At 35.4% G+C, this 20,354-nt stretch overlaps 2 protein-coding genes across 2 annotated transcripts in view; both read left to right on the forward strand.

Moving 5' to 3' along the window:
• Positions 1-2,594, forward strand: part of LOC144445422 (separin-like) — a 179,089-nt gene extending 176,495 nt beyond the window's left edge. The window contains exon 22 of the mRNA XM_078134961.1: positions 2,384-2,594. Within this exon, the coding sequence (XP_077991087.1) occupies positions 2,384-2,594 (211 nt within the window). The remainder of the gene's footprint in view (positions 1-2,383) is intronic.
• Positions 2,595-13,886: 11,292 nt separating this feature from the next.
• LOC144445442 (glutamate-rich protein 3-like) overlaps positions 13,887-20,354 on the forward strand; it is a 43,978-nt gene continuing 37,510 nt past the window's right edge. The window contains exon 1 of the mRNA XM_078134987.1: positions 13,887-14,046. Coding sequence (XP_077991113.1) covers positions 14,027-14,046 — 20 coding nt within the window. The 5' untranslated portion in view covers positions 13,887-14,026. The remainder of the gene's footprint in view (positions 14,047-20,354) is intronic.

The following is a 20,354-nucleotide window of genomic DNA, read 5'->3' on the forward strand; positions in this document are numbered from 1 at the left end:
CATTACTGTGTATCAAAGACAAGTATTCAAACAGGGTATCATTACTGTGTATCAAAGACAAGTATTCTAACAGGGTATCATTACTGTGTATCAAAGACAAGTATTCTAACAGGGTATCATTACTATGTATCAAAGACAAGTATTCTAACAGGGTATCATTACTATGTATCAAAGACAAGTATTCAAACAGGGTATCATTACTGTGTATCAAAGACAAATATTCTAACAGGGTATCATTACTATGTATCAAAGACAAGTATTCTAACAGGGTATCATTACTATGTATCAAAGACAAATATTCTAACAGGGTATCATTACTGTGTATCAAAGACAAGTATTCAAACAGGGTATCATTACTATGTATCAAAGACAAGTATTCTAACAGGGTATCATTACTGTGTATCAAAGACAAATATTCTAACAGGGTATCATTACTGTGTATCAAAAGACAAATATTCTAACAGGACATCATTACTGTGTATCAAAGACAAATATTCTAACAGGGTATCATTACTGTGTATCAAAGACAAGTATTCTAACAGGGTATCATTACTGTGTATCAAAGACAAATATTCAAACAGGGTATCATTACTGTGTATCAAAGACAAGTATTCTAACAGGGTATCATTACTGTGTATCAAAGACAAATATTCTAACTGGGTATCATTACTGTGTATCAAAGACAAGTATTCTAACAGACATATTCTAACAGGGTATCATTACTGTGTATCAAAGACAAATATTCTAACAGGGTATCATTACTGTGTATCAAAGACAAGTATTCTAACAGGGTATCATTACTATGTATCAAAGACAAGTATTCTAACAGGGTATCATTACTATGTATCAAAGACAAGTATTCTAACAGGGTATCATTACTGTGTATCAAAGACAAGTATTCAAACAGGGTATCATTACTGTGTATCAAAGACAAGTATTCTAACAGGGTATCATTACTATGTATCAAAGACAAATATTCTAACAGGGTATCATTACTGTGTATCAAAGACAAGTATTCTAACAGGGTATCATTACTGTGTATCAAAGACAAGTATTCAAACAGGGTATCATTACTGTGTATCAAAGACAAATATTCTAACAGGGTATCATTACTGTGTATCAAAGACAAATATTCTAACAGGGTATCATTACTGTGTATCAAAGACAAGTATTCTAACAGGGTATCATTACTGTGTATCAAAGACAAATATTCTAACAGGGTATCATTACTGTGTATCAAAGACAAATATTCTAACAGGGTATCATTACTGTGTATCAAAAGACAAATATTCTAACAGGACATCATTACTGTGTATCAAAGACAAATATTCTAACAGGGTATCATTACTGTGTATCAAAGACAAGTATTCTAACAGGGTATCATTACTGTGTATCAAAGACAAATATTCTAACAGGGTATCATTACTGTGTATCAAAGACAAGTATTCTAACAGGACATCATTACTGTGTATCAAAGACAAATATTCTAACTGGGTATCATTACTGTGTATCAAAGACAAATATTCTAACAGGGTATCATTACTGTGTATCAAAGACAAGTATTCTAACAGGACATCATTACTGTGTATCAAAGACAAATATTCTAACTGGGTATCATTACTGTGTATCAAAGACAAATATTCTAACAGGGCATCATTACTGTGTATCAAAGACAAATATTCTAACAGGGTATCATTACTGTGTATCAAAAGACAAATATTCTAACAGGACATCATTACTGTGTATCAAAGACAAATATTCTAACAGGGTATCATTACACACTATGACCATGTGTGATTTCATCCTCAAGTCTAATTTTACAATGTAACTGTGTTGTCCCATTCTACTTTGTTTCTATACACTAGTAACTGCCAACTGATCCAAAACATTTTCTTATGATCATTTAACAAGAGATGTCTACTGAAAAATACTCTTAAATTTAGGTAACCCTCTCCTCCAGTGTCACCATACGTCACTCAGGCAGGATGACATGACATCACAATTTCTCAATGTGAACACTAGCAGGTGTTGTATTTAAGGGTAAAATGGAAACATACATGAACTTGTTATATCAGAAGTGAAACCCAATTTTTAAGCTATACCAAAGATAATTGAGTTAAAAAATGGTATAAATCACTTGTCACACATTTATTTTATCAATAGAAATTGACTGGACCTTCCCTTGAAGGAAATCTGAAATTGAAAATGTCTAACTTACATATAGCTATCTTCACAGTGGATAAATATGAAGTGTTGCCATTACCAGCAGTTGAATTACTACATTGGTTGGTTTCATACCAACTAAAAATACTCCGATGAAACCATAATGCACAGGAGTTTATGTTACATGTCTAACTATTATTTCTCTATAATTGTATTACAGTCCATGTGTTGTTGGTAACTTATGGGATGTTACAGATAGAGACATAGACCGTTATCTAGAGGCACTCTTGAAGTCATGGTTACATAGTGATAAACCATCTCAGCTACTAAAGTGTGTCAGTAGCTGCAGAGAAATATGCAAATTACCTTATCTAATTGGAGCTGCACCAGTGGTTTATGGTTTACCTGTTAACTTGACTTTGTCCAAGTAGAACACTGCAATCATCTAATGGCGAAGTCTAAATATTGTCAATTCATCTACCTGTTAACTTGACAATGAACACTGCAATCATCTAATGGCGAAGTCTAAATATTGTCAATTCATCTACCTGTTAACTTGACAATGAACACTGCAATCATCTAATGGCGAAGTCTAAATATTGTCAATTCATCTACCTGTTAACTTGACAATGAACACTGCAATCATCTAACGGTGAAGTCTAAATATTGTCAATTCATCTACCTGTTAACTTGACAATGAACACTGCAATCATCTAATGGCGAAGTCTAAATATTGTCAATTCATCTACCTGTTAACTTGACAATGAACACTGCAATCATCTAATGGCGAAGTCTAAATATTGTCAATTCATCTACCTGTTAACTTGACAATGAACACTGCAATCATCTAATGGCGAAGTCTAAATATTGTCAATTCATCTACCTGTTAACTTGACAATGAACACTGCAATCATCTAATGGCGAAGTCTAAATATTGTCAATTCATCTACCTGTTAACTTGACAATGAACACTGCAATCATCTAATGGCGAAGTCTAAATATTGTCAATTCATCTACCTGTTAACTTGACAATGAACACTGCAATCATCTAACAGTGAAGTCTAAATATTGTCAATTCATCTACCTGTTAACTTGACAATGAACACTGCAATCATCTAATGGCGAAGTCTAAATATTGTCAATTCGTCTACCTGTTAACTTGACAATGAACACTGCAATCATCTAATGGCGAAGTCTAAATATTGTCAATTCATCTACCTGTTAACTTGACAAGGAATAATTATTGGACTAAATATTTAAATTTGCTTACCTGTGAACTTTATTTATGTGTAATTAACTATAGACTGCCAAAAGTGTATTATTCAATGAACATGTCTATAGGTTGTCAGTGTTGTACCTGTAAACTTGACAAGTAACTACAGGTTGTCAGTCAGTGTTGTACCTGTAAACTTGACAAGTAACTACAGGTTGTCAGTCAGTGTTGTACTTGTAAACTTGACAAGTAACTACAGGTTGTCAGTCAGTGTTGTACCTGTAAACTTGACAAGTAACTACAGGTTGTCAGTCAGTATTGTACCTGTAAACTTGACAAGTAACTACAGGTTGTCAGTCAGTGTTGTACCTGTAAACTTGACAAGTAACTACAGGTTGTCAGTCAGTGTTGTACTTGTAAACTTGACAAGTAACTACAGGTTGTCAGTCAGTATTGTACCTGTAAACTTGACAAGTAACTACAGGTTGTCAGTCAGTATTGTACCTGTAAACTTGACAAGTAACTACAGGTTGTCAGTCAGTATTGTACCTGTAAACTTGACAAGTATACAGGTTGTCAGTCAGTATTGTACCTGTAAACTTGACAAGTAACTACAGGTTGTCAGTCAGTATTGTACCTGTAAACTTGACAAGTAACTACAGGTTGTCAGTCAGTGTTGTACCTGTAAACTTGACAAGTAACTACAGGTTGTCATTCAGTGTTGTACCTGTAAACTTGACAAGTAACTACAGGTTGTCAGTCAGTGTTGTACCTGTAAACTTGACAAGTAACTACAGGTTGTCAGTCAGTGTTGTACCTGTAAACTTGACAAGTAACTACAGGTTGTCAGTCAGTGTTGTACCTGTAAACTTGACAAGTAACTGCAGGTTGTCAGTCAGTATTGTACCTGTAAACTTGACAAGTAAGTACTAAATATGCAATAACAATATAGTTTTAGTTTGTATCTGTCTTAGTTTGCGTATATCACGTTTTTTATAATAATACTGGTATATATTGTAATATTTAACCTAACCAGTCCATTATTAACATATTACATACATAACACATACTGCTTTATTTATATACAAGTATTATTCCTAAATAAGTTTTGCTTTTTGTTCAACATGGAAAAACAAGATTGACATAACAGGCCTTTGGCAAAACACTTTTGGCGCAAAGTAACATTTTGTGGCTGAATGAAGGAAATAACGTAATTACACTTGTGCAAGTAGAAGTTATGAAAATTGAGGAAAATAAAACGTAACCTTTGAGATGTAGAGAATGAAAATTTACTTGACCTCATATTGAGTTTTGACCTTTGATATCTGGAGAATGACCTCTTATTGAGTTTTGACCTTTGATATCTGGAGAATGACCTCGTATTGAGTTTTGACCTTTGATATCTGGAAAATGACCTCGTATTGAGTTTTGACCTTTGATATCTGGAGAATGACCTCGTATTGAGTTTTGACCTTTGATATCTGGAGAATGACCTTGTATTGAGTTTTGACCTTTGATATCTGGAGAATGACCTCGTATTGAGTTTTGAACTTTGATATCTGGAGAATGACCTCGTATTGAGTTTTGAACTTTGATATCTGGAGAATGACCTCGTATTGAGTTTAGACCTTTGATATCTGGAGAATGACCTCGTATTGAGTTTTGAACTTTGATATCTGGAGAATGACCTCGTATTGAGTTTTGAACTTTGATATCTGGAGAATGACCTCGTATTGAGTTTTGAACTTTGATATCTGGAGAATGACCTCGTATTGAGTTTTGAACTTTGATATCTGGAGAATGAAAATTTACTTGACCTCGTATGGAGTTTTGACCTTTGATATCTGGAGAATGACCTCGTATGGAGTTTTGAACTTTGATATCTGGAGAATGACCTCGTATTGAGTTTTGAACTTTGATATCTGGAGAATGACCTCGTATTGAGTTTTGAACTTTGATATCTGGAGAATGACCTCGTATTGAGTTTTGAACTTTGATATCTGGAGAATGACCTCGTATTGAGTTTTGAACTTTGATATCTGGAGAATGACCTCGTATTGAGTTTTGAACTTTGATATCTGGAGAATGACCTCGTATTGAGTGTAGACCTTTGATATCTGGAGAATGACCTCGTATTGAGTTTAGACCTTTGATATCTGGAGAATGACCTCGTATTGAGTTTAGACCTTTGATATCTGGAGAATGACCTCGTATGGAGTTTTGACCTTTGATATCTGGAGAATGACCTCGTATTGAGTTTAGACCTTTGATATCTGGAGAATGACCTCGTATTGAGTTTTGACCTTTGATATCTGGAGAATGACCTCGTATTGAGTTTTGACCTTTGATATCTGGAGAATGAAAGTTTAAGGTGACCTCATGTCCTTCATTTGGGTATCTTTGGCGTGGGGCCAGATTTCTTTATGGGAGTCAGAAATGTGTATGTAATAGGTGAACAATGAATATTCATGACTCCTTAATGCCTGTTACTGTATGAATATTCATGACTCCTTAATGCCTGTTACTGTATGAATATTCATGACTCCTTAATGCCTGTTACTGTATGAATATTCATGACTCCTTAATGCCTATTACCATATGAATATTCATGACTCCTTAATGCCTGTTACTGTATGAATATTCATGACTCCTTAATGCCTATTACCATATGAATATTCATGACTCCTTAATGCCTGTTACTGTATGAATATTCATGACTCCTTAATGCCTATTACCATATGAATATTCATGACTCCTTAATGCCTGTTACTGTATGAATATTCATGACTCCTTAATGCCTGTTACTGTATGAATATTCATGACTCCTTGATGCCTATTATCGTATGAATATTCATGACTCCTTAATGCCTATTACTGTATGAATATTCATGACTCCTTAATGCCTATTACCATATGAATATTCATGACTCCTTAATGCCTATTACTGTATGAATATTCATGACTCCTTGATGCTTATTATCGTATGAATATTCATGACTCCTTAATGCCTATTACCATATGAATATTCATGACTCCTTGATGCCTATTATCGTCAGTTAAAAATCGTTGTTCACAAGTTGCATAAAATACAAACTGCTGTATATGTGGTAAGCATTAATTGCCAAATACTGATGTGAGAGGTACATTTATTTAATTGTAACAAGAAGTTGTCTCGTATATTTTCAAGAATACTTCATTATATTTTGTAACATTGTTGTGAATTTTTTAACAATCACTTACTGTTGTGTGAATTATTTGAAAAGAAAATAAAGTACAATTACATATGATCCTTGGTTTAATGCTTTGATTCATTCAAATCACATGACTGGTAGTTGATAGTCAGTGTGTGTGTGTGTGTGTGTGTGTGTACCAGTAATGATCAAGATGTCAGCTAATTCTCAGATTCTAACAGCAATTTAGCAATACTGCTAATAATGATACATGATTTATTAAAACAAAAATGTGACAAAATAAAAATAGTCAAATTGCTTGTGTTCACACGTCAGTAAAAATAAGCATGATGAGAAACAAAATAAGGTTTTGATCAATAAAACAAGTCTAATAAAATACAAAGTGCAATGATTAAAATCAATGCAATTATGAGGAACAATAAAAGCAGGTACACAAAAACTATTTTAAAAAATGAAACAAAATAGAATGTCAATAATAAAATTATACATCCATACACATACATACATACATCCATACACATACATACATACATACACATACATACGTACGTACGTACGTACATACATACATACATACATACATACATACATACATACAAAACTTCAACACACTAAATACAAATGTCCCCCCACCAACAATGAAAGCACCAGAACTCTCCACTAAAATCTAATAATAGAGTCTGTATGTCATTACAGTCTCTGTCACCTGATGCACCAAACTTTATTCTAAGGGACTTTAATTCCTGCAATCTCCTATCCATCTAGCTTTTAAACAATGTTTCTTGCCTAACGCATGATTTGAATAAAACTCTTGATCTGTGTTATGGAAATATTCCAGCTGCATATAAATCCGTGTTACATCCTCTAATTGGCACATCAGACCACAACACCATCCACCTGGAAGTAAAAGTATGGTCACAACACCATCCACCTAGTTCCTGCATACTGACCCAAAATACAGACCATAGAGTTGTAAAGAAGGAAGTAAAAGTATGGTCATAACACCATCCATCTGGTTCCTGCATACTGACCCAAAATACAGACCATAGAGTTGTAAAGAAGGAAGTAAAAGTATGGTCATAACACCATCCATCTGGTTCCTGCATACCGACCCAAAATACAGACCATAGAGTTGTAAAGAAGGAAGTAAAAGTATGGTCATAACACCATCCATCTAGTTCCTGCATACTGACCCAAAATACAGACCATAGAGTTGTAAAGAAGGAAGTAAAAGTATGGTCATAACACCATCCACCTGGTTCCTGCATACTGACCCAAAATACAGACCATAGAGTTGTAAAGAAGGAAGTAAAAGTATGGTCACAACACCATCCACCTGGTTCCTGCATACTGACCCAAAATACAGACCATAGAGTTGTAAAGAAGGAAGTAAAAGTATGGTCATAACACCATCCACCTGGTTCCTGCATACTGACCCAAAATACAGACCATAGAGTTGTAAAGAAGGAAGTAAAAGTATGGTCATAACACCATCCATCTAGTTCCTGCATACTGACCCAAAATACAGACCATAGAGTTGTAAAGAAGGAAGTAAAAGTATGGTCACAACACCATCCACCTGGTTCCTGCATACTGACCCAAAATACAGACCATAGAGTTGTAAAGAAGGAAGTAAAAGTATGGTCACAACACCTTCCACCTCGTTCCTGCATACTGACCCAAAATACAGACCATAGAGTTGTAAAGAAGGAAGTAAAAGTATGGTCATAACACCATCCACCTGGTTCCTGCATACTGACCCAAAATACTGACCATAGAGTTGTAAAGAAGGAAGTAAAAGTATGGTCATCAGCAAAGCTGTCTTGAGTGTACAGAATGGGACTTGTTCATCAACATTAGAGTTGATGTAAATGAAGCAGTATCTGTTATTTCTGATTACATCACCTTTTGTCAGGACATGATTATACCAAAACGTACTGTGAAAATATTTCCAAATTATAAGCTCTGGATTTCAAAATCCTTAAAAGCCATTCTTAATCGGAAAAAAAGCAGCTTTTCAATCCAAAGATCGCTTTGAACGAAAGCATATTCAACGAAAGCTTAGGAAAGAAATTGGGGAAGTCAAGAGGCGATATAAAGATAAAATAGAATTACAGTTTAAATCAGGAAATATGAGTGATGCATGGAAGGGGCTGAAGACACTGGTAGGTTTATAAAGCCAAGTCAAATAGCGATATTATATCATTGATAGAACACGAAAAAATTGCTAATGAACTGAATCAATTTTATTGCTGATTCGATAAAATCGATTTTCGAAACGAGCTCCATAATATCAGACCCGATATTCAACAGAGGATTGGGGATAAGGACAATTTTGAGGACACTGAGGAAAGTGTTAGATCGATTTTTGCAAAAGTAAAAATGAAAAAAAAAACCAGCAGACCTAGATAATATTTGTGGACGAATTTTGAAGGCTTGTGCCGAGCAGCTTGCTGTTATGTTGTCTTCAGTAAATTGTTTACCTGGTCCTTAAAATTCTATATAATACCACCGATCTGGAAAACAACGATAATGTGCCCTATTGCAAAAAAATCACAAACCCAGCTGTCCGAATGACTATCGACCAGTAGCATTTACTGCAATCGTAATGAAGTGTTTTGAGCATTACCAGTATTGTCCACAGCTATCTTAGGAAATACACGGATTCACATCTTGACCCATACCAATTCGCATATAGACGCAATAAAGGTACAGATGATGCCACACTCACCCTTATACATAATGTATATAGTCATCTTGAAAAGCCAGATTCATTTGTACGTATTTTATTTCTAGACTTTTCTTCCGCTTTTAACACCATCCAACCTCATCTCATGGCTCAACAACTGCTCAAGTTTGATGTAAATCCTAGACTTATTCTATGGATTACTGATTTTCTAGTGAACCGACCTCAGTCCGTCCATCATCAGTCTTCAGTTTCTGTGTGTCGTTCTACTTTCACAGGAGCCCACAAGGTACAGTTCTTTCCCCCATTTCTTCACCCTCTACACAAACAACTGCTTTGGTAGCGAATCTACCCTACTTATCAAATATTCCGATGATTCTGCTCTCGAAGATTTGTTCAATTCTGACTCTACTTATTTCAGTGAAGTGGCTAGGTTTGCGAATTGGTGCAAATGAAAATTATTTAGATCTTAACGTTAAAAAGACAAAAGAGATGGTCATAGACTTCAGGAAAAATCCTCTCTAAATTCCAAGCCTTTTTATTAGCACAACTGAACTGTCAAGGTTCAGTAGTGCTATAGGCATGGCAAACTTTTTCTATGAGTGAGTGTGATGCGTGTGTATATAAAGAACATTTGTTATGTATATAATTATTTTAACAGTGTAACCAGCAATACATTATACTAAGCATGTCAGTCAGGGCCTTGGACCTCGATTAGTTCAGAAAGAACTACTGCCCTTGGTCCTCACCAGAATTTTATTTTATCCCTAGACGTTGTATTTTTTCTCTCTCTTTCATTTCTATATATTTATTCAATATCTGTATAAACTGTATACGTTCTGGTGAAATAAATTTCAATTCAATTCAATTCAATTCAATTCAAAACTGTCTGTCTGTCTGTCTGTCTGTCTGTCTGTCTGTCTGTCTGTCTGTCTGTGTGTGTGTGTGTGTGTGTGTGTTTGTGTGTGTGTGTGTGTGTGTGTGTGTGTGTGTGTGTGTGTGTGTGTGTGTGTGAACAACTTAAAGTCAAAAACTACTGGACCGATTGCTTTGATATTTGGTGGTCATGTTACTTCTGGACAATTGATGGGGTAGCACATTTCAACATGTCATTAGTTATAGAATCGGGACCTGGTGATTTACCTGTTTTGATTTTCCGAAGGGAATTATAAATTTCCTCAGTAGTAATGTCCCTGTCAAGATCAGGGCTATTAATGAAATTTGTATCATATTGTTGTAATGTTGTATTCACCTCACAATCAATAGTTGAGCTATGGTTTGGAGTGACTGTGTCAATATTGTATGATTTTGAAAAATGATCTGTCCAATCCCCTGGTGAGATAGAAGAGGTCTGGATTTTACTAATCTAGTTCCTATACAGTATCGTTACGATTTACACCGCCACTCACAGTCTAGTTCCTATACAGTATCGTTACGATTTACACCCCTACCCAAAGTCTAGTTCCTATACAATATATATCGGTACGATTTATACCTTCACTCACAGTCTAGTTCCTATACAGTATCGTTACGATTGTACACCCCTACTCACAGTGTACTTCCTATACAGTATTGTTACGATTTACACCTCTTAGTTCCTATACAGTATTGTTACTATTTAGGGAGTGATCAGTTTTTGCGGCCGGGGTGGGCTGGTGACTTCGTGTTGTACTTAAAGATAGTGACCCCCCCCCCCTCTGCGATTCATCCACAAAACAATCCACCTCCCCCTCTGACAAATAAAAAAACCACATTGAACCCCCCTCCGACATCTGTTGACAAGAAACATTCTTCTTGTTCTTGCAAAAGACACTCTAGATTCTCAAAGCACAATACAGCACACTGCATAGTTAATTTTACTTCACATTTACAGTAATTTTAAGTAAATTGCTATCCCAAATCCATTGCTCCACGTGTATTTAGCTCTTTAGACAGGAACCCTATGAGAAGTATGATTGTCTGTTCATGGACATGCAAAATATTCATGGTTTAGTAACCAAAAGTTCTAGGATATCTCTTAGATTGAGTGAACTATTACCATTATAGATTAATTCAGCTAATTATAAAGTACAATATTAGAAATGGGGTTAATATAATTGTAAACATAGGGGTTTCAGTAAGTTTCAAAGTAGGGCGAGAACTGGAAAAAAGTATGGGGAGAAGTGCACGCTATGCGCGTGTGCTCTTGCTATACAAGCATGGGGGCCGGGGCTGGGTTGGGAGGGGTATCCCCTCCCATGGTAAAAACTTTTTAAAAAATGAACACCTTTTGGAGGCCATTTAGAGCACCATTCGAAGTAAACACAACTTAGTTCATAAAAGTATCACTAATTTTAGGGTTTCCAAAGTTTAAATCATTTCAAGTCATATTGACACAGATAATAATAAAAAAAAGATCAAGTAGAAAGTGAGAAAACTTGGGAAAACACGCACAGTGGAGGTCAGTTACCATTAAGAGATACAAATTCATTAAATTATTTGAAAGTGTGTCTCTATTGGCTATGTTTGTGTGCAATTCAACATGTTCAGGTCAATGGAGGCACAGATTTTACAATCAGTCCATCCAGTAAATTTCAAGGTATTTCATTTCTTATGTGTTACGTGTACAGCTACACATGCAAGTATTTATACCACATGATGACACAATGCAACTAATGGCCTGCAATATTGAGGTCATTTTTTAATAAAACTGTTGCCTAAAGGAACGCTGAATTTATAAACAATATTGTTCCTTTAAAAGGTGCAATGTTATGACTCCATGTCACTATGCTTGGGATGTATCAAGAGGCAAAGAGTTTATGTTATATTTGAACGTATATTTATAGTCATTGGTTATGGTTTATTGTTGTATGGAAATTTAAGTACAGCAGGGTGGTTCATGATTTCGTTCAGTTGTTGAAAATAAGGTGACCCCCCTTTATTCACTTTGTAAAAATGATGACATCCCTTCTTTGAATCCCAAATTGAGATGCCCCCCCCCCACCCTGATTTACCCACCCCCCGGTCGTAAAAACTGATCGCTCCCTTACACCTCCACTCACAATCTAGCTAGTTCATATACAGTATCGTTACGATTTATACCTCAACTCACAGTCTAGTTCCTATACAGTATCGTTACGATTTACACCCCTACTCACAGTCTAGTTCCTATACAATATATATCGGTACGATTTATACCTTCACTCACAGCCTAGTTCCTATACAGTATCGTTACGATTTATACCTTCACTCACAGTCTAGTTCCTATACAGTATCGTTACGATACCCCTACTCACAGTCTAGTTCCTATACAATATACTAAGTATATCGTTACGATTTATACCTTCACTCGCAGTCTAGTGCCTATACAGTATCGTTACCATTGATTGACGCTTGTTATCATCAAGTTGAATACATCATATGGTATCTGTGATTCAGGCGTGTCAGTGGTTTCATCCAGTGTATCTAACTGTCCTATTGTTCTTGCATTCATATCACCCATAATACAAACATTTCCATGGATTGCAAATTGAAGACTCTCTTGAGTGATAACGTCAAAAATATCTTCAACTGAATTTCCACTGTTGTTGTAATAGGAAGACCCTGTTGGTGGGATGTACACACTGCATAGGTAAAGATCTTTACTCAAACCAAAAAATCCATTGTGCATGTTGATCCACAGTGCTTCTCATTGGTTACTGTTGATTTTACCACAGACAATTAATTGCTTGTCTGTGATTTTACTGAGCACACTCTTAACATTTGATTTGAATATGATAATTATACCCCCAGAGGACTTTTTAGCATTTCTACTCCTCTTTCTATCAAATCTAAAATATAAATAATCATCAGGTGTGTTAATTAATACATATGTTACAAAAAAAACACAACACAACAACAGCGAAACTATTTTGACCAATACAATAGGCATGATAGGTAGCTGCAATAATTGTAGCTTTTTACTTACAATACTTTTTAAAAAATGTTTTAAATATATTTTATTTTGTGTGACTCAACATTGTACGTTTTAACTTTTACTGTTTGTTTTCTTACGTCGTTTGTAAAGAAAAACAAAGGTTCTAGCGTAGGACGTACCAGGAGTGACTGAGCGTAACCGCTACGTATGCTGCATCTGCATCTAACCGATAGGTCGCTTGTTCTTGTTGTTTTTTGTTTTTGTTTTAAATTTCTTAATGTGTACTTTAAATTTCTTTCATTTTACTTACTTTCTACTTATTTTGCCTTTGTAACCTTTAGTAATCCCTGGGAATTATTATGTGTTCGAATAGATTATTGTGACATTTGTCAGAAGTGTATTTTAAAACGGCTATTATTCGTGCGATTTGCGATGTCTCTTTTACATAATAGACTCCGCCCATATTATGATGTCACCCATCAAACGCACTAGGACCCCCCGCGACCTGGTGACATGTGATCCATGGTGCATGCCAAAGTCATGCGTACGCTGAAAACAAAGGTCACTTGCTTATATTGCAGAATATTGAATAAATTAGGCCGATCTAATCATAAAACTAGTCTTTCTTTCTATTTCTGACATTTAATTAGTTTAAAAACGAAGAAATAAATTTTGAGCTACCTGGCCGAGGTATGACGTCACAGTCACGTGACTTCCCTGGTTACGCTGTGCTGTTGATACAGTGTAGAGTAGGGAGCCGCGTTCCAAATACGTGGTACAAAACAGCAGCGGATCAGCACCTAGGACTACCCTATCCTTTTGTTACCTGTAACACCGTTTCGTTATTTTGTTTTGTTTGTAACGTGTTATAATTCAAGATGTCACACGTCGATGTTGGGTAAGTTTAGTTTGTGTTGTGTGAAGGAAGCCCCCGATCACTGTTTACGTCCTGAAACTTTGATGTCGCATGTCGGCCTGTCTGATGATGGCCATGGCCACGGCTGCTCTCTTGTCATTCCCATCGCATCGCTTCATATGAAAGCGATTTGATAAAGTAAATGATGACACAAGATTGTACAACATCGTCACGTCAATAATCAACCAATGTAAAATGTCAACTATAAAACTTGGACATCTTGCATTGCGTTGAGAATGGAAACCTGACTTTCCTTTGGACTAATGTCATTCAGTAAAGAATTAAGACGCCATTAATTAACAGTATCACGTGTACAAATATAAATTAATAACGTATATTTTGTATACATACTATATTTTCAATTTCACAGAAGATAATGTAGATTATGTCAGATCATAGACCCCCCACCCTCGATACTAGTGGGTGGAGGGTCTATGGTCAGGTACATCGGTTAATCTGTATGTCGGTTAACTGTTTACCTTTCTCGTTATTTTAACCCTACCTACCTTTATGCATGGACATGTCATTGTCACACTGTAGTGTGACAGTAGTACAGGTAGTCAGACATTTAATAAACGCTACATTCAATTCAACCTTTATTACGCTACACACACTACCAGAGAGTTAAAGTTAAGGCTGACATGTAAACAACCGCATTGCAGTTATCAGAGAGGTGCATGATACTACGCTCAACAGTATAACGCGGAAGTGATTTTATTTTAACATGAAAAAGCATTTTTAGACATTCAAAAATGAATTCATAGTCGCAGGTGACGTATAAGTATGTTATTTGCCAAATACTGTTCCACATCTTGCTGCTCGAGGTAATTTTTCTGAAAAAAATACCTCTCGCAGCAAGATATGGAACGGTATTTGGCAAATAACATATACTTATTACATATGTACCAGAGACTACTTGCACTGGTGTGCTCACTTACTAGTGGTATTTTCACCACAGTGCAATACATATGTACCAGAGATTACTTGCACTGGTGTGCTCGCTTAGTGGTATTTGCACTGCAGTGCAATACATATGTACCAGAAACTACTTGCACTGGTGTGCTCGCTTAGTGGTATTTGCACTGCAGTGCAATACATATGTACCAGAGACTACTTGCACTGGTGGGCTCGTTTAGTGGTATTTGCACTGCAGTGCAATACATATGTACCAGAAACTACTTGCACTGGTGTGCTCACTTACTGGTATTTGCACTATTGAAAACATTATTGCATTCCTACATGCAAATGAGGAGTCAGAGGACATAATTCCTGTGCATACAAAATCATGTGATTGTGCTGTATGATTTTGATGATTTTTATGGAAATTTGCCATTTCAGATAAACATATGTAATAATAACAAAACCCCATACCACGTAAGTTCCAGTGTGGGTACTCAGGGGTATTTGCACGAGTTCCTGCTTGCAATATTTTCTGCTGCACTTTCACTCGCTACACTCATGAAAGTATGGCACAGAGAACACTGCAAGTACTTGCGCAAATACCCTGATTACATCAGTCGTCACACTTGCACTCACGTGTCATGGGGTTCTGTTAGATACACTTACATATATATATATATATATATATATATATATATATATATATATATAGGCTAAATGAAATAATAAGTCTGTCACCACCTGAATCCATTTGAAAGTGATTCAAACTCAATGCAGTAATTAAGTCAAAACAGGTTTGTGATCTATAAGAAAACTCAGCAATGGATTTGAATTGATTAACTTTTATTTTTGCATCAGTTTCAAACTAATTTACAAAATGCACTTTGAATTGGATCAAACCAATTAAAGTGTATGTGGGGACAGGAGATCACAGTTCAGTTCAATTTGAAATTGATTTAAAGTTGTACATGGTGATAGGACTAAATAATAATATACAGGCTAGTATATTTATCATCAAAATTAGGATAGTAGTGAAGGCCGGTAGACAGACAAAGTATATTTATCATCAAAATTAGGATAGTAGTGAAGGCCGGTATACAGGCAAAGTCTCTTTATTATTAAAATTGTTGTCTAAAAGAAAAATCAGTTGTGTCTTTTTTTCAAATTCACTGATATTTTTCTTTCATTTCAAACTTGATGGAATGATCCCTCAAAATGTAATTATATTATAATGTAAGCCACATATGTATATGAGGAGTGCAAAAGTATGTCAGAATTCTGTTCTGTTCATGACATACATTTAGTATACATTGTACTATTGTCAATGCATAAATAATGTACATGTATCCATCATTTGATTTCCTTTACAATTTGTTTACCATAGTTTAGATTATACATGTATATAAGGGTTGGTAGGCAAAGCTTAGCTGTCTATTGTTAAGGGTTGGTAGGCAAAACTTAGTTGTCTATTGTTAAGGGTTGGTAGGCAAAGCTTAGTTGTCTATTGTTAAAGGGTTGGTCTTATCATATTGGTTTGCATGTAACTAGATCATATGCATACAATACATGTAGATTAAATTTTATATTATCACAGTAACTTTAGACCCTGAGTGTAAGGTCTATGCAGGAACTGAGTGTTTTCTTGTTGTTACTAGTGATTATCTAATATTTGCTTGAAAGGAGATCAGTGTAGCCTTGTAATCCCTTTAATTGATAACATGATTGGTTGAATGACAAGCATACAAACATATCTTTTGTATTTATGTATGAGGTCATTCAATGTACATGTATCATGCCTATCAATTGCTGATGTGTATTTAACAACAATTATACAAAGTCATTTTATTTTATTTATTTCATGAAAATCCATTGGCTTTGAAATCTACTAACAATTTTGGGACATTCTCATTTGTTATTTTATTATTTAAAAGACAATTTTAATGTGTTATTCACACAATGGTACACTACTACAATGCAGAGTTAGCGCTAGCGCTCGCCACAGTCGCAAAATGCGAATAAAATTCCTAATTGGTGAAAAAAAATGATAACGTTGCCATGGTGGCGATTGTATAATTTGGTGCTGTCAATAGAAGTTTTCGGAGCCTCGTCCACCCTATTTGCGATCGTATCATTCTACGGTCATTCCAGTGGTCACTTTTTTATAATGCGTTCCCTGGAATGTGTTCTCGCCAAAATTAAATTAGCGCCAAAATCCGAGTACGGTCTTTTCCAATTTGATACACACGAGATGTACAGATGTACACGAAATACATTACAAATGTTTACAAATTACATGCACACTGTACATGACATTCTTCCGCACATTGCATACACGTACACACAGCTTGTACTTCCAAACTCTCACAATAACATTTATATGCAACAATATTGTACATGTACACAGTGCTTTAATGTTATCTTTCTGGGCTTTCGATTTTCCATGGTAATCACACTCTGGAAATATACATGTATGCACCCCGGCCCTTCTCAGGCCGTACAGAGAACAGTACACTATGGACACAGCACTGCAGTACACAAACTAAGTTCCAACTTCCATGACATGAATGACACTGTTAACTTTCAACTTGACAGAGACACGTTTGATAAAATTTTAAATTGCTGAAGAGAACTGTTAACTTGGTATACATTGTACACCTAGAGATTCGTTTATTCTTCAAGTTCAACGATGCCTTAAAAATTATGTGTGTGAACCATGCTCACGCAACCTCTGTTTGAGGTTGCTTGGAAACATTGCTTTTACTATTAGCACTGCTTAATTAAATTGTCTATGATTAAAACATGAAGTTCATTCATATGCTACAAAGAGTCTTTTTTGGGTTAAAAAGTGTGATTTTAAGTAAAAAAAACTTAATCTCAAAAATGACTCAGCAGATCGGTCTGAAATTTGGTGGGAATATTTTCAGGCATACTTAGATTAATCCCATTAGTGATATGCAAATTAGGTGTAAAAATGTGAATTTTTGGTCAGAAACTTATATGTCAAAAAGTACTCGGGTCAATGAGACTGAAACTTTATGAGATGTTTTGGAAAGTGTTATTCTGCAGATTTTCTCCAAAACAGTTTGTCAAAATTGGCCCTAGCAACCATGACCACCCCTTAGCAACAACCATTCAATAGTATATTTTGCTCATATAACATCATCATCTAGTAGGCAAGTGAGTAAACTTTCAAAAATTGTATGCAAATATGCCTAGCAACAAGACCACACCCATAGCAACAGCCAAATGATCACCTATATTGCAAAGATAAGTGGAGATTAATAGACAAATGAATACATATTCAAAAAATCAACAAGACCACGCCCATAGCGTATATTGCAAAGATAACAAAAAATGTATGCAGATATGTTTAGCAACAAGACCATTTTTATAGCAACAGTGTATATTGCAAAGATAATGACAGGGGTTGGATAGGCAACTGGATAGTCATTCAGCAAATAAACACCTATAAAGTGTTCGTAAGCATTTTTTTAAAAAATATACAGTTGTGCTACAATGCCATTGACACTATTTTTTCAGCTTGTTTTGAGGCAATGAAAGTTGAGTCAATAGACAATTGGATTGATCCTATTTTTTCATTCTACGACATTTAACGCAAGCTCTGACTCAACTCCCAGAACACACTGTGCTTTCCAACCATGTGACTTTGTTATGAAGTGATCATGTTTACAATCAGAAATATGATGTCAGCTGCTATAGCAATCTAGGCATATCAATAACATTCACATAGGTGGAGATCCTTGGAAACTGAGTATTTTATTAGTGTTTTTCATGTTCTCTTTGTTTGTTTTTAAATACTACCCGTTCCAAATGAATTTCCACAGGGTTAAAGTACTCGGGCAGCGATCGCTGGCCAGGTGAGGCCCTTAGATCTGTAACATACCTTGTTGACTTCACAGGCCATACTGCAAAGATACATGTAACAACAGGGTTGGATAGGCAACTGGATAGTCATTCAGCAAATGAATGCCTATACCTTGGGCATGACTCACCATGTGGATAAACATTTTAAAACATTACAGTTGTGCTACAACACCATTGGCGCTATTTGTTTTTTTCTGTATATGGGTTTCTAGTTCAGGTACATGTAGTTGTTTTCTGTTGTTTTCCATATGGTCTCTGTGTTACTGTTTTATTCTCACCAGATGTTCAGCCATTACAAATTGGAAGAACAGTTTTCTATTGTCTTTACAAGTAGATATCAGTTTCTGCATCCACTATTTCTTGCAAGACTTCACAAATTTCTTGATTTTATTATTTTTCCTTGAATACTTAAAAAATGAAAAACTAGGTGGGATCGGGTAACCGGAACCAAACAATTTTTTAGCTCCGCTATCAGCGAAAGCTGACAGCATAAGTTTTAGACCTAGTACCTTTCCCTTGTCCATTGGAAGACGCTAGCACTCTGCATCTCTTTCATTGAGATTGAAAAATTTGCAGACAAGACCTTTTCAGTTATGATTAGCAAAATATTTATTTTTGCCGAGATTAGTAAGTCTACAATTCCGATTTTCACGATGTCTCTTGCCATGTCACATTCAGCTTTTAACACTTGACTAAATTTAGTCCACCTTGCATACGAAATGCTAGTCCTGCTTGCAGACGGGCACTGGTCTATATTACTGACACTACCCTCAACATCGAAGGGGCGACTTGTTCTGTGTGCTTGTGCAAGCAGGACTAACGAAATATGTGCACCAGCAGATCCATAGACTATTAAATTAAAATATCAGACAATGTTATGTCTACTACAAGTTGAATGTTGTTGACAATTATGGACGGTGTTTTTGGTAAATTTGTTAGAAAATTGAAATTCGAATTGCCTCAAAATTATTTTAGATCCCTAGTTTATTTCATTCATCATTAAAATTTTCCAAGGTTAAAGCTGTAAGACACTGGAATTATTTATAGCCAACCTCAAAAATCCTTTTTCTTTTTTTTTGTGTGCATTTCCCAGTCATTTTGTGTAATTTTCATATTAAAACAGATTTTTTGTAAAATGTAATATAATATAAAAGTACAATATTTTACCAACTTTCTGTGTGAAATGTGTTTTATAGTGAGTCATCATATGAAACCACTAACCACTTTATTACATCACTAAAATAAAACTGCACAGTGAAGAGCTGAACAACTGAACCACTTGTACACGTTACCAAAAAAAACCCCCAAAAAACAGCAGAGCTATTCTGACTGATAGGTCACTTGTTTTACACCTTACAAGTGGACTGGGATATTGAAAAGTGAAGTAGAATGACAAATTCGTGATGTAGATGTAGACAGGTTATTTTGTCTCAGAATACTTGATTTTAAACAAATATTCACCATAGTGTAATTAGTATTCAACATTCGTATTAGAAAATGATAAT

Source organism: Glandiceps talaboti, chromosome 14 (assembly GCF_964340395.1).
Source record: "Glandiceps talaboti chromosome 14, keGlaTala1.1, whole genome shotgun sequence".
Taxonomy (NCBI): domain Eukaryota; kingdom Metazoa; phylum Hemichordata; class Enteropneusta; family Spengelidae; genus Glandiceps; species Glandiceps talaboti.